Here is a 10,819-nt window from a genome sequence, read left to right as displayed (position 1 = left end):
TCCTTAAAACTGTGCTTTATGCTGGACAGTATTTATTTATCGTGAGGTGTTAAAATCGCGGTAATCTAATACGGTTTTAATGATAATTAAAATATGAAACGGTAATACTAACCGTCGGGAATTTTATCATGATTTATCGTCAAACCGGTAATCGTTACATCCCTAGATGCAAGGTCATTGTAAAACATGGCTGTTCCTCAATAAATGCTGCAGGAGCTATATTTAGAGCGAAGACAACTAATAAATCCGTTCTGCAGAAATAATGGATGTCTCTGGCCAGTGCTGCTTTGTCCAAAATTAAATGCCAGCTCAGCTTCTATCACAAATGGTATCTTCAGAGACATGATGTACTTCTTTAAACGGTTTAGCGATTTAGATATACCAGACACTTCTCCCTTAACCGGCTAAAACGTTCCCTCCTTCCCCACCACGAGAGCAGCACAGCAGGTGGATCTTTTGACTCGCACCCAAGGAAAAGTTCAAACTAAATTCCATACAGATGCCTCCTTCACTGGAGAGGAAGAACCTCCCATTAAGCACTTGAACAACCTAGCACAGCACCGGTGACTATTCCCCTACGTTCCTCTCCCTTAATTCAGTAGCCATCGCAACCCCCCCTGCTCTAGACATTGGAGCACACAAGGTTGCCAAAACCAATGAAAGGGGGGTGGGTAGGAGGTGTCTTGCATTTGGCATCTGCTATGGCTGGCCATTGCTCTGTGCTCCGCATCCCAAGGGGAATGGGACAGAGGTGCCCTGTTGGACGTGCCAACGATGGAAGGATGAGCAAATCGCACAAAGCCCTTTTAAGTAAGAGCCCAGAAGCCCCCCGCCGTTTCTCGTTTCCTCTGTGTCACTCCATCCCTAAAAACATCTGAAAGAATTCCAACACACACGAACACAAAACATGCCTCTTTTTCCTCTCTAAATATAAACATTACTAGAAGGGAACCATTCAAACATTGCATCGGCATTTATTTACGCTCTGAACTCCGTACTTGCTCCTTTGTGAGTCTCTCGGCTCTTTGTCCCCACTTGATCTGGCACTCTTTGCAACCTGAGCTCTGATAAAGGCCATATGGTGTGGCCGCAAGCCCAAAGGTGACAGCGCCCCATATGATTCTCATTAAGAACGAGTCGCAGTGACTTTGGGAACGAGGTACCTTTGGTAATGTATTAGCATAGACTAATAGCATGGGTTAATTAAGCTATAATATAATCCAGGTGCTTTGAAATGTGTGCTTTTTAATGACTGGATGGTGGTGCAGTAAACAAGAGGAGGTTGACAAGGGTTCCCTTCAAAACTTTCTGGAATTAGGAGACTTACCCGGGTAGAAGTCTTTGGATTTGGACAGCTTGATGGTGGCCCCTGTCTCTTTCTGCAGCTGGACAATAGTCTGACCACCCTTGCCAATAATGGAGCCTGCGGCGTAGCTTGGAATCAGCACCTTCAAGAAATATTCGCCTTCCTCTGGAAACAGAAAAAGAGAGAAAAAATTAACTCTGCAATAGATTTACACTTTTTTTGACACATACAATAAATTATATATATATATATATATATATATATATATATATATATATAAAACATACAATAAATAAATATATACACAACAGATTTTAATACAATTTTCTGTAATCTAACATTTATACTACTGCTACTATTACTAATAATTATCAATTTACAATAGATTTAAATATTATTTTTCTGTCATTTAACATGTAAATTAATTATTTAAATAAATACATACTTGCAACAGATTTCAATAAACATTTTCTGCAATCTAATAAGTACAACTATTATTATTATTACAAATATTATATAAATTTTTCTGTAATCTGACATCTTCATTTATTTTATGCACTTTTGCCTACTCTTAAATGCATAAAACTACTTTTGTAGACATACATAAATTACTACAATAACTACAATTTTAATTACATTTTAATTACAATTTAATTTAATTTTTAATGGATGAATGTGAGCAGGGAGAGTGAAGAAAAAGCAGCCAACAAGTGTTCAGGATACATGGGAACGTCTTTAATAATATATACAGTTTAAAAAGCATCCCAGGTGGCACCTCATGAAGCTGGTTGAATGCCCAGAGTGTAATCTAGCAAAGGGTGGCTAATTTAAGCAAGCTAAAATATAAGATAACTTAACATTTTTGGTCACTAAATACGTCACATCCATCAATTTGTGCTACATCACAGATTTTATGGCTTCTTATTATTATGAAATGTAGAATAAAGTGATAAAGACTGAGGAGGTGTGTCCAATTTTTTAAATTTTAGCGGATATAAAATATGGCCGCACAATGCATGGATTCACATTCTTGCTAAATGTCTTAAATGCCTGACTTGTGAGAAAACGCACATCTAGATCTTATCTAAGAGGCGATCAGAGAAGGCAGCTATAAATAAAAGTCAAGCTGAAATACTATACCAGCAAAGAACTACAAGACCACTATAATAAGATCAGTGGACTTAACGAGTAGTAATTAACGCTGAACCACAAGTATTAACGCTTAAGTTAAGGAGGGCTGATAACAGTCAAGAGCAGAACATAAACGGAACAAGAAAATTGCAAGTTATGTAAGTAGGAAAGATCCGGGATGAGGGTACATTTTGTTAAACACGTCAATCAAAGTAAGTGCAAGAGAAGATGAATTTGAAAAGACGTATTAAGAGACTCACGTTCTATGTAACTGGCAAGCTAGACATTGGAAAGTAGCCATTTATAGCAAATGAATAGTAAGGTGCATATAATATAGCACAAGACATCCTGATTTCACTTCCCTCTTGAGAAAGGTCAGCAAAGGTTTTCCTGAAAGTGGAGCAGTGGTGGGGCAGTAAAGTGCCTCATCTATTGTTGGGCTCTACCTGGCTGCTGCATATCCAGGTCAGCAGAAGCACAGTACATGGTCCCTTCACCGTGACTTTAACATGACATTGTATCCTTCTGCCTGGGCCGCTTGGGTACGCGCTTAATATTCCATCACAATTAATCTGTGTCGGCTCCCAGAAGACGGCCACTTTAGATTAGATTGTTATTCTGGAGAAGTAGTTTATCTTGTCAAGCTAGGCTGATGGCTAGGCTAAGCTACATGCACTTGCAGCCTAACACTGATGATTGGGTAAAAATGAAAGAGACTACTGGACAGAGTATTAATGTCAGAGTGCAGCTGGAAAAACAAATGAGCTAACAATGGCAATGACGACAATGTCTTGGTTGAAGGCCCAACTTAACTGCATCAGTGGCAAAGTAATGACACATGTCTGTAGTTATGTGTGAACCAAATTAAGAGAAGTGTTAGCTTTCTGTTAACAAGATGGACGTGACAGATCAGATTATTTAGAGCAGGAAATCATAGAGAGGGTTAGTAGATATAGTAGATATTATAGATAAGGTTCAAATTCATTGTTCACCTTATAGCATTTAAAAACTGGCCTTTTTTCTTTTGTGGAGCACAAAAGGAGTAAATTTGATTAATGAAATAATCTGACTTTACCACGTATTTACAATGAATGGGAATTGGAGCTTTCTGATAAACCATTCAAGTAGTCCATACGACTCGTGTGCAGGATTGTGTGGAGAATTGAGCAAAATTGAACTCATAATTGTCACTGAGCTAGTAAGCGTTGTCAGCAGATCATGGATTCAGTGAGTTGAACTCAAGTCTGATTCATGAATGAATCATTCACACTGGTTTTGTGATGTGGATCAGCTGATTCATGGAAAAGATCTGACTCAACCGATTGATTCTTCATGATTCAGCCATAATTTAAACTTGCAAATGTCAAACACACGTCAACATTTTCAATGCATTATGACTTCATTTATATCTGTTTCTCATACAAAACTACTGTGTGACTTCAGAATACTTCAGATATAATGCACAAGTCGTATGGACCACTTTTATGATACTTTCATGGTGCTTTTTTGTAATTTTGGGGATTCACAGTCACCATTCACTTTTATTATATTAAATAGAGTGGTCTGAATATTCTTAAAACAATTTGTATTTCACTGAATTAAGTCATACAGGTTTGGAATGACATGAGAGTGAGTTTCATTTATAGGTGAATTACCTCTTTAAAGGAAAAGTTCACCTAAAAATGAAAATTATGTCATCATTTACTCACCCTCAAACAAACTGTATGAATTTCTTTCTTCTGTTGAACATAAAAAAAAGATAATTTGAAGAATGTGAGTAACCAATCTGTTTCTGGTACCCATTTGACTTCCATGGTATTTATTTTCCAAGTCAGTGAGGACCAACCATATTTTGAACATTCTAAAATACGTTTAAAATATATTCTAAAATATATTCTTTTATGTATAACAGAAGAAGAAAACCATACAGGGTTTGGAACAACTTGAGAGTGAATAAATGATGACAGTATTTTCATTTTTGAGTGAACTATCCCTTTAACAGTAAGGAATGGTATCATTTTAACAATGTTTAAGTCTTCTTGAAGTAATCTCATTAGAATCACAGGCCAATTGATCTGGATGTGTAATGAAGTGGATCTCTAACTAAACAAGTATAGTCTCATATTTAGCCAGAATAGTTGTACTGGATGCCACCAGATTATGAATTGCATAAACAACAAGGGAATAATGGAGGTTACTGTGACACAAATAAATGTACTCAGAACTGGGTTCACAGACACCTCTAAATGACAAATCCTGATTTTTCACTCACATACTAAAAATTGCCGTTGTTTTCGCACTTCATAAACAGGTGGTTCAAACTGTATCTACAGAACACTACAGATACATGCTTTTCTGCAATGACCCAGATTTCTCACTGAGCTAAGACTGTCCTCCTTTTGATTTGGATGAGTCTAAATTTAACCTTGATTAATATGGTGCAGGGTTCATAAATAATGTGTATCATGCATACATAAGTATTCTCTCTTCAAAAGCATCTAACAAAAGTCTGTCATGAATTGGATCAAGAGGCTGCGTCCAGACTGGCTATAATTGACATTATCTACTCTAATTAATGTAACACATGATATTATGTTAAGCATCATATTTTCATAACAATATTGGGCTGTTTTGAAGGTTACACATTTTACTTTGTTAATTATGAGCAGCAAAATATAACAAAGCATTATGGTGGTTATGCAGTGAAAAAGAAAGAAAGAAACAGCACAGAGTTAAAGGTAGACTCTGGTTTGCAGACAACAAAATATGTATGTAATTTTTGCAGAAAATTAAACAAATTACCGTGAAATCCGACAAAATCTGATGATGAAAATGGTGGATCATGGATGGCCGCTTGGTTGCATCTCTCTAAAAGAATGCGAATGAGAAAATTAATCTTTGTGGAAATGTCAGATAGAAAAACAAAACAAGGTGAAGTACAGAACAATGACAGAGTCCACCTTTAAACGAGAATCAAGAACATACCTGTGAATGTTGATGTCATGTATAAAGATACAGGATGAAGTAATAATTAACTTTATAGCAATGACTTCTTGGTTTCCAATCATTTCCACAATTATTTTAAATCAAACATGGCCTGATGACATTGTTCAATGAATAATACATTCAGTAATTTGCTCTGAATTAAAAGACTATTCCAGGTTCAATACAAGTTAAACTCAATCGACAGCACTTGTGGCATAATGTTCATTACAACAAAAATGTATTAATTTGTACTTATGCTTCATTTTCTTTAAACAAAGCAAATTACAGTAAGGCACTTACAATGGAAATAAATGGGGGCCAATCTGTAAACACTGTTCCAGTAGTTTCAGTCACAAGATGTAAACAATATGTGTTAATATGATTTTAGTGCAACTAACCTCTTCTGTGGAAAGTTATATCCAGGTTTACAACATGACAACGTAACACCTAAAGCCCTAAAATGGCCATAAACATGACAAGAACAGCTCAAATAATACACAATAATTAACAGAACAATTAAAGAGCTTTTGTAAATTTTGAAGCCTCGTATTTCTGCTTTTAAATCCTCTGGATATTAGCCTCATTCACTTCCATCATAAGTGTTTCACCATACCCTTAATATTTCCGTTTTTTTTTTAAATGAGGGACAAGTCGATTTTATTTTTTAATTTAATTTAATTTTTTTGAGATAATCTACATTATGCCACAAATGCCGTTGACTGAGCTTAACTTGTAATGGACTAATGAACCCAGAATATTCCTAGTAAACCTACAGTATAAACCAAAATCAGTTTTGTCATTCTCAGTTTCTTCTCTTCTAAAACATGGAGCATCTACAGCCCAAGTTTGAGTTGGATTAAACTTATTTCCTGTCACTTGTCAACACAAAGCCCTTGGCTGAGAAAAATCAGTGGATTACACTACACGCATATCCGTAGCAGTGCCTTTGAGGGAAATGAGTCCCTCCCATTGTGCTACACCAGGAACAAAACAAGAACAAGTTGGTAGTACGCTGTTATTTTCCCCTTCAGTCTACTTAATATCTTAATAAGCCCTGTCTTGTGTGTACATCTATATAATTACATGCATCGCACTCACTGAGAAGTCAGAATAATTAATAAAAACGCCCAAATGGGTATTACTCATAATAAACCAGTGGTTGTAAACACAAATCATTGGTTGCTAGAGGCTCCCAAGACAGCTGTGGTTCAGAATAAGCAACATCAGCTTGAGGATTGAAGGTTCCTGTGGGCTTATGTTGGGGGCCTTAAAAAAACAGGCACAAAGCAATAAAGCTACGAACACTTTGATTCTTCTTTCTTGTATGCATTGTAGATTTATACCATGCCATAGATTTATACCATAATTGGGTTACATAGCATTTGTTGTGCTTAAGTACAACAAACATACATCTAATTTTAGTGGAGTGATGAAAGGACCACTTTTCCTGCGCGGCTGTCCAAGCAACTGCCTGACCAAAATGGCTTCCGATATAAACATTGCACTCGGAATAAAACATACTACTCGCTTTCTGTCGCATGTGAGAGAAAGCAGCATGCTTTGTTCTAACAAGCGCGAAGGCTCGAGGAGAAGCTTTAGCATTGCTTCTTTCATTCGTCTCATCCATATTCATCTCAGGTCCCATCCTCCATTCCACGGCAGACGAGCCGAGAGAGGCGAGCAAATCATCCAATGTGGGGCCGCCTTTTACAACGCCCTCCCAAATCCTCGCCATCCTGCATGAGATTTTTTTTTTCTTTGACGCAGTGCATTAAAGAAAAAAACGAAGCAGCGCCCCCTTCGTGATCGTACGGTGATCAATAGAAAGAGCGTTGCTTGGATAATCAATGACTTGCTGCTATTGAGGGGAAATGAGAGAGATGGACTCGGGAAGGAAGAAGTAACGATCGCCCCGACCCAGAACCGTGATTAGAGGCGAAACAAACAAACGATGGGGGAGCAGAATGCAGCGCACCCTAAATGTATTTCTGCTGAGCCTATCAAAAACAGCCGTAGCAAAAACCTGTGCGTTTAATCTGAAAACCGGTGGGAGTATTGCATTGTAGGATGTGAGTGAACGAGGTGGGCGACAGCGACGATTCGGTTATTGGTCCACGTATAAATGTCTGAGGGGGTGGAGGTGAATCTTCAAACACAGCTGGCAAATCATGTTTATGTAACAACCCTTTCTAAGACAGATCCCGCATCTATTTTCTCATCCTGCGGGCAGAAATGCACAAGCAAGAGAATCTAAAAAAAAGGCTAGTCACAAATTCAGTGCCGAGCAGCAACCGAAAATGTCTTTATATAGTAAAAACAACACAGGATCGTACGCACACACACTTCCACGCTTTCTTCTAGCCTTAGAGGGTCACAGTCCCCTCACGCCGTCCAGCTAGAACATCTGTATCCCCTAAAACAACCCGTACTGTGCCAGTCCATCCATTTACAAAATTAAAACATTACATCTTATGAGACAGCTCAGGAACGTGGAGAGAGGCTCTTTGGTGAACTTGAAGTCGAAGACTTAACGATCAATTGGCAGGAAAATTATTCTTGGTTTTAAGCCAATTGTCTTTCATCTTAATGCCTATAACTTTGTTTTTCAGGCAGCCTTTAAAATGCAATAATTTGTCATCCACATCATGATTTAATCCAATAAATAAAGAGTTAAAACAATATGCATGTCTCACAAAATATGATACTAATCCAACAAGTATGTAAACACCAAATCAAAGACAGTAAATGTTATAAGAAAACAAATTAGACATAATATTGTCGTAGGACTGGATCCTTAGTTTCATCTCAAAAACGGTTCAAAAAACTACATAAATGGTTCGGATTCACACTAACTTGTCTGATAATCTGCCTGTGTAACGTCTTGTGTTTAACTATAAACCACAAAGCGGAAACTACGGGTACATGTTGACCCTAAACAGATTCAACCATGTTAATACATGCCATATTTTTTCAACTCTTTTAATATAAATGGGAAAAACTAGAACATTCCCTTCCACATATTTATCTATGTCTTATCAACTCTTAGAGATACAAAACACTAAATTAATCATTTAAAAATAATCAGCATTTCTATTTTGTAATTTTCCAGAGAGCCATTTAAGTGAATAAATGTGGATGAATTAGTATAAATATAGACGCTTAAATAGAGCAATAGTGTCATATTATAATACTAAAATGACTGTGTTGTAATATTAATACATCCTTCTATACTACTGTAGTTATATGTATTTTAAATAAACTGGAATCAATTAATTGAGTATTTAAATAGAATCAAGGCTCCTACAGCTTTTGACCAGTTAAATTTTACACTACTTAACTGGCTATGGGTTTCAATCATTTTATAGAGGTTGCATGCACAGAGAGCAATTATATAATTTAATAGCTAAACATAACAACAGAAAATTGTGTATTACCAATAGAAAATTCCATCTTTCCATGACATTTCAAGATTTTACGAATTTCTCTGACATTTTCAGGCCTGGAAATGACAATATTAAAATTTCCAGATTCCCTTCCATAACTCTGGAAACACCATAGAATAATTCCTCTTGGCAAACAAATTCTGGTGAAGCCCAGATCTCTTAAGCATCAAAGTCTTTTCATTTGAGCAAATGGATCTGCAGGTTATGCCTCCCACGAGTCCAGCATGCTTCTTCTGACTGACAATTCATAACGCTTTCTGCATCGATTCTTTCACATGTAAACATCCGCCAATCACTTCATTTATGCGCCATTATTAACCCTTTAACTGTAACTACAAACACTTATTTTACTGGAAAAAAACCTAGCAGGTCAAATAAATTGTTCTTGCACTTCTATTTTAATTCTGACCTTTATTGAATATAAATATTGACCGCTGATATATTGCCTAGGCTAATATCTCTAATATGAAGATGTTTCTTCTTCTCTACCTTTAATGTGAGGAAGTTCAAAAAGACCCAAATAAGATGGTTTCCTGCAAAATGACACTAAAGGTGGGAATTTAACCATCACAGATCAGAAAAACAATGGTTTACATGATTAACCTGCTACCAAACTAAGATCTACCAATCGGCTAAAACACTTAAAGATTAAGGAATACATGCATATTTTGTTTTTAACTGATTAATTACATGACTAGCCTAACAGCTTAGCAGACAATTGTTGTGCACACGAGACTTCTTATGGCATCTGCCGGAATGCATAATAAACAAGCAAGCATGGGTCCAGTATAAACAATAGACTACAGTAAAAAAAATTGAAGGTATAGTGCACGTCGGAGCACAGAAATGTCGAATATCAGTGATGCAGGTGAAGCACGCATACAGAACATTTCAGGCTTTTACTTAATTTTTGAGTATCATGTTATAGTAAATCGTAAAGTGCAAGTGATATTATAATTTGTAACGCTATCATTATACATCTCATAAAAAATATTCTAATCGTTTATCATTCATAACTTTATTTTTCAGGTCCAAATTTCTAAATAAAAGATTATACGTTAGATTCAAAGCACAAGATCATAACGCAAGGTCATCTGCGGTGATAGCAAGGATGCGTAAACGCAACGAGCCATGTTTTTTAATGTTTTGGTACGCACTCATATTTAATATTAGCCTATATATATTTAGGAATACACAACCGCTTTATTCCATACATAAGCCGTTAATTTAGGAATACTGAGGATGTGTTTGGTAAACGACTATCGTAGGTGCGTAAACCTAGACGCAACCACCAATTCTGGGCCACTTAAAATGGACGGTAACTGTAAATATGAATATAATCCCAGATGCACATGTCTGGTGAAGCATGACCGCGTTAGATGGTGAGACGCTCCGTGGAAAGCGAAAATTTACATCAAAGCACTTGTCTTTGGGAAGAGTCGCTAATTCATTGGCAAATGAGTTGCCTATCTAGGTAACGTTTGGGTCTTACCTCCTGTGTTTGTGCGTTTGGTGCTGCTGGCCTCCGTTGGGGTCTCCAGGGGTCTTTTGCGGGAATCGGGGGGATCAGACTCCATGTGCGGCTGCTGATTGTGATGATGTGGATTGGAGAAAATCCCGTTTTGCTGCACTGCCCCACCGGCCATCATTTTTTATAAAGAAGCTCGCTCTCGTTTTCCTAGACGTGATACGCAGATATGGTCGTTTGAATGTGATGTTTGGGGTGCGTCGATCCTCCGTAGCAGCCTAGATACAGAACGAAAGACGCATCGATATCCAGTAGCTCGATTATGCTCAAGTGATGTGGGGAAACGTCCTCACTCGTGGCTTGCGATGGCGCTCTCCTGCTGGAAACAATCTATGACCTCAGTGGTCAGCAGAACTCAAAAGATTCACTGCTAAAAACTGGGAAGATGTGCGCGGATAATAAACAGCAACGGGAAATGTACAAGAG

The 10,819-nt window shown here is 37.3% G+C and overlaps 1 protein-coding gene across 2 annotated transcripts in view; it reads right to left on the bottom strand.

Moving 5' to 3' along the window:
- LOC107669728 (RNA-binding protein Nova-1-like) overlaps positions 1-10,574 on the bottom strand; it is a 57,739-nt gene extending 47,165 nt beyond the window's left edge. The window contains exons 1-3 of one of the 2 annotated variants that reach the window (XM_016462096.1): positions 10,358-10,574; positions 5,240-5,305; positions 1,328-1,471 (exon numbers count right to left, since the gene is read on the bottom strand). In XM_016462096.1, coding sequence (XP_016317582.1) covers positions 1,328-1,471; positions 5,240-5,305; positions 10,358-10,514 — 367 coding nt within the window. In that variant the 5' untranslated portion in view covers positions 10,515-10,574. The remainder of the gene's footprint in view (positions 1-1,327; positions 1,472-5,239; positions 5,306-10,357) is intronic. The other variant, XM_016462097.1, reaches the window with a different exon arrangement.
- Between the last annotated feature and the right edge of the window lie 245 nt (positions 10,575-10,819).

Source organism: Sinocyclocheilus anshuiensis, unplaced genomic scaffold (assembly GCF_001515605.1).
Source record: "Sinocyclocheilus anshuiensis isolate Anshui unplaced genomic scaffold, SAMN03320099.WGS_v1.1 scaffold684, whole genome shotgun sequence".
Classification (NCBI taxonomy): Eukaryota; Metazoa; Chordata; class Actinopteri; order Cypriniformes; family Cyprinidae; genus Sinocyclocheilus; species Sinocyclocheilus anshuiensis.
This window is presented reverse-complemented; position numbering and strand designations above follow the sequence as displayed.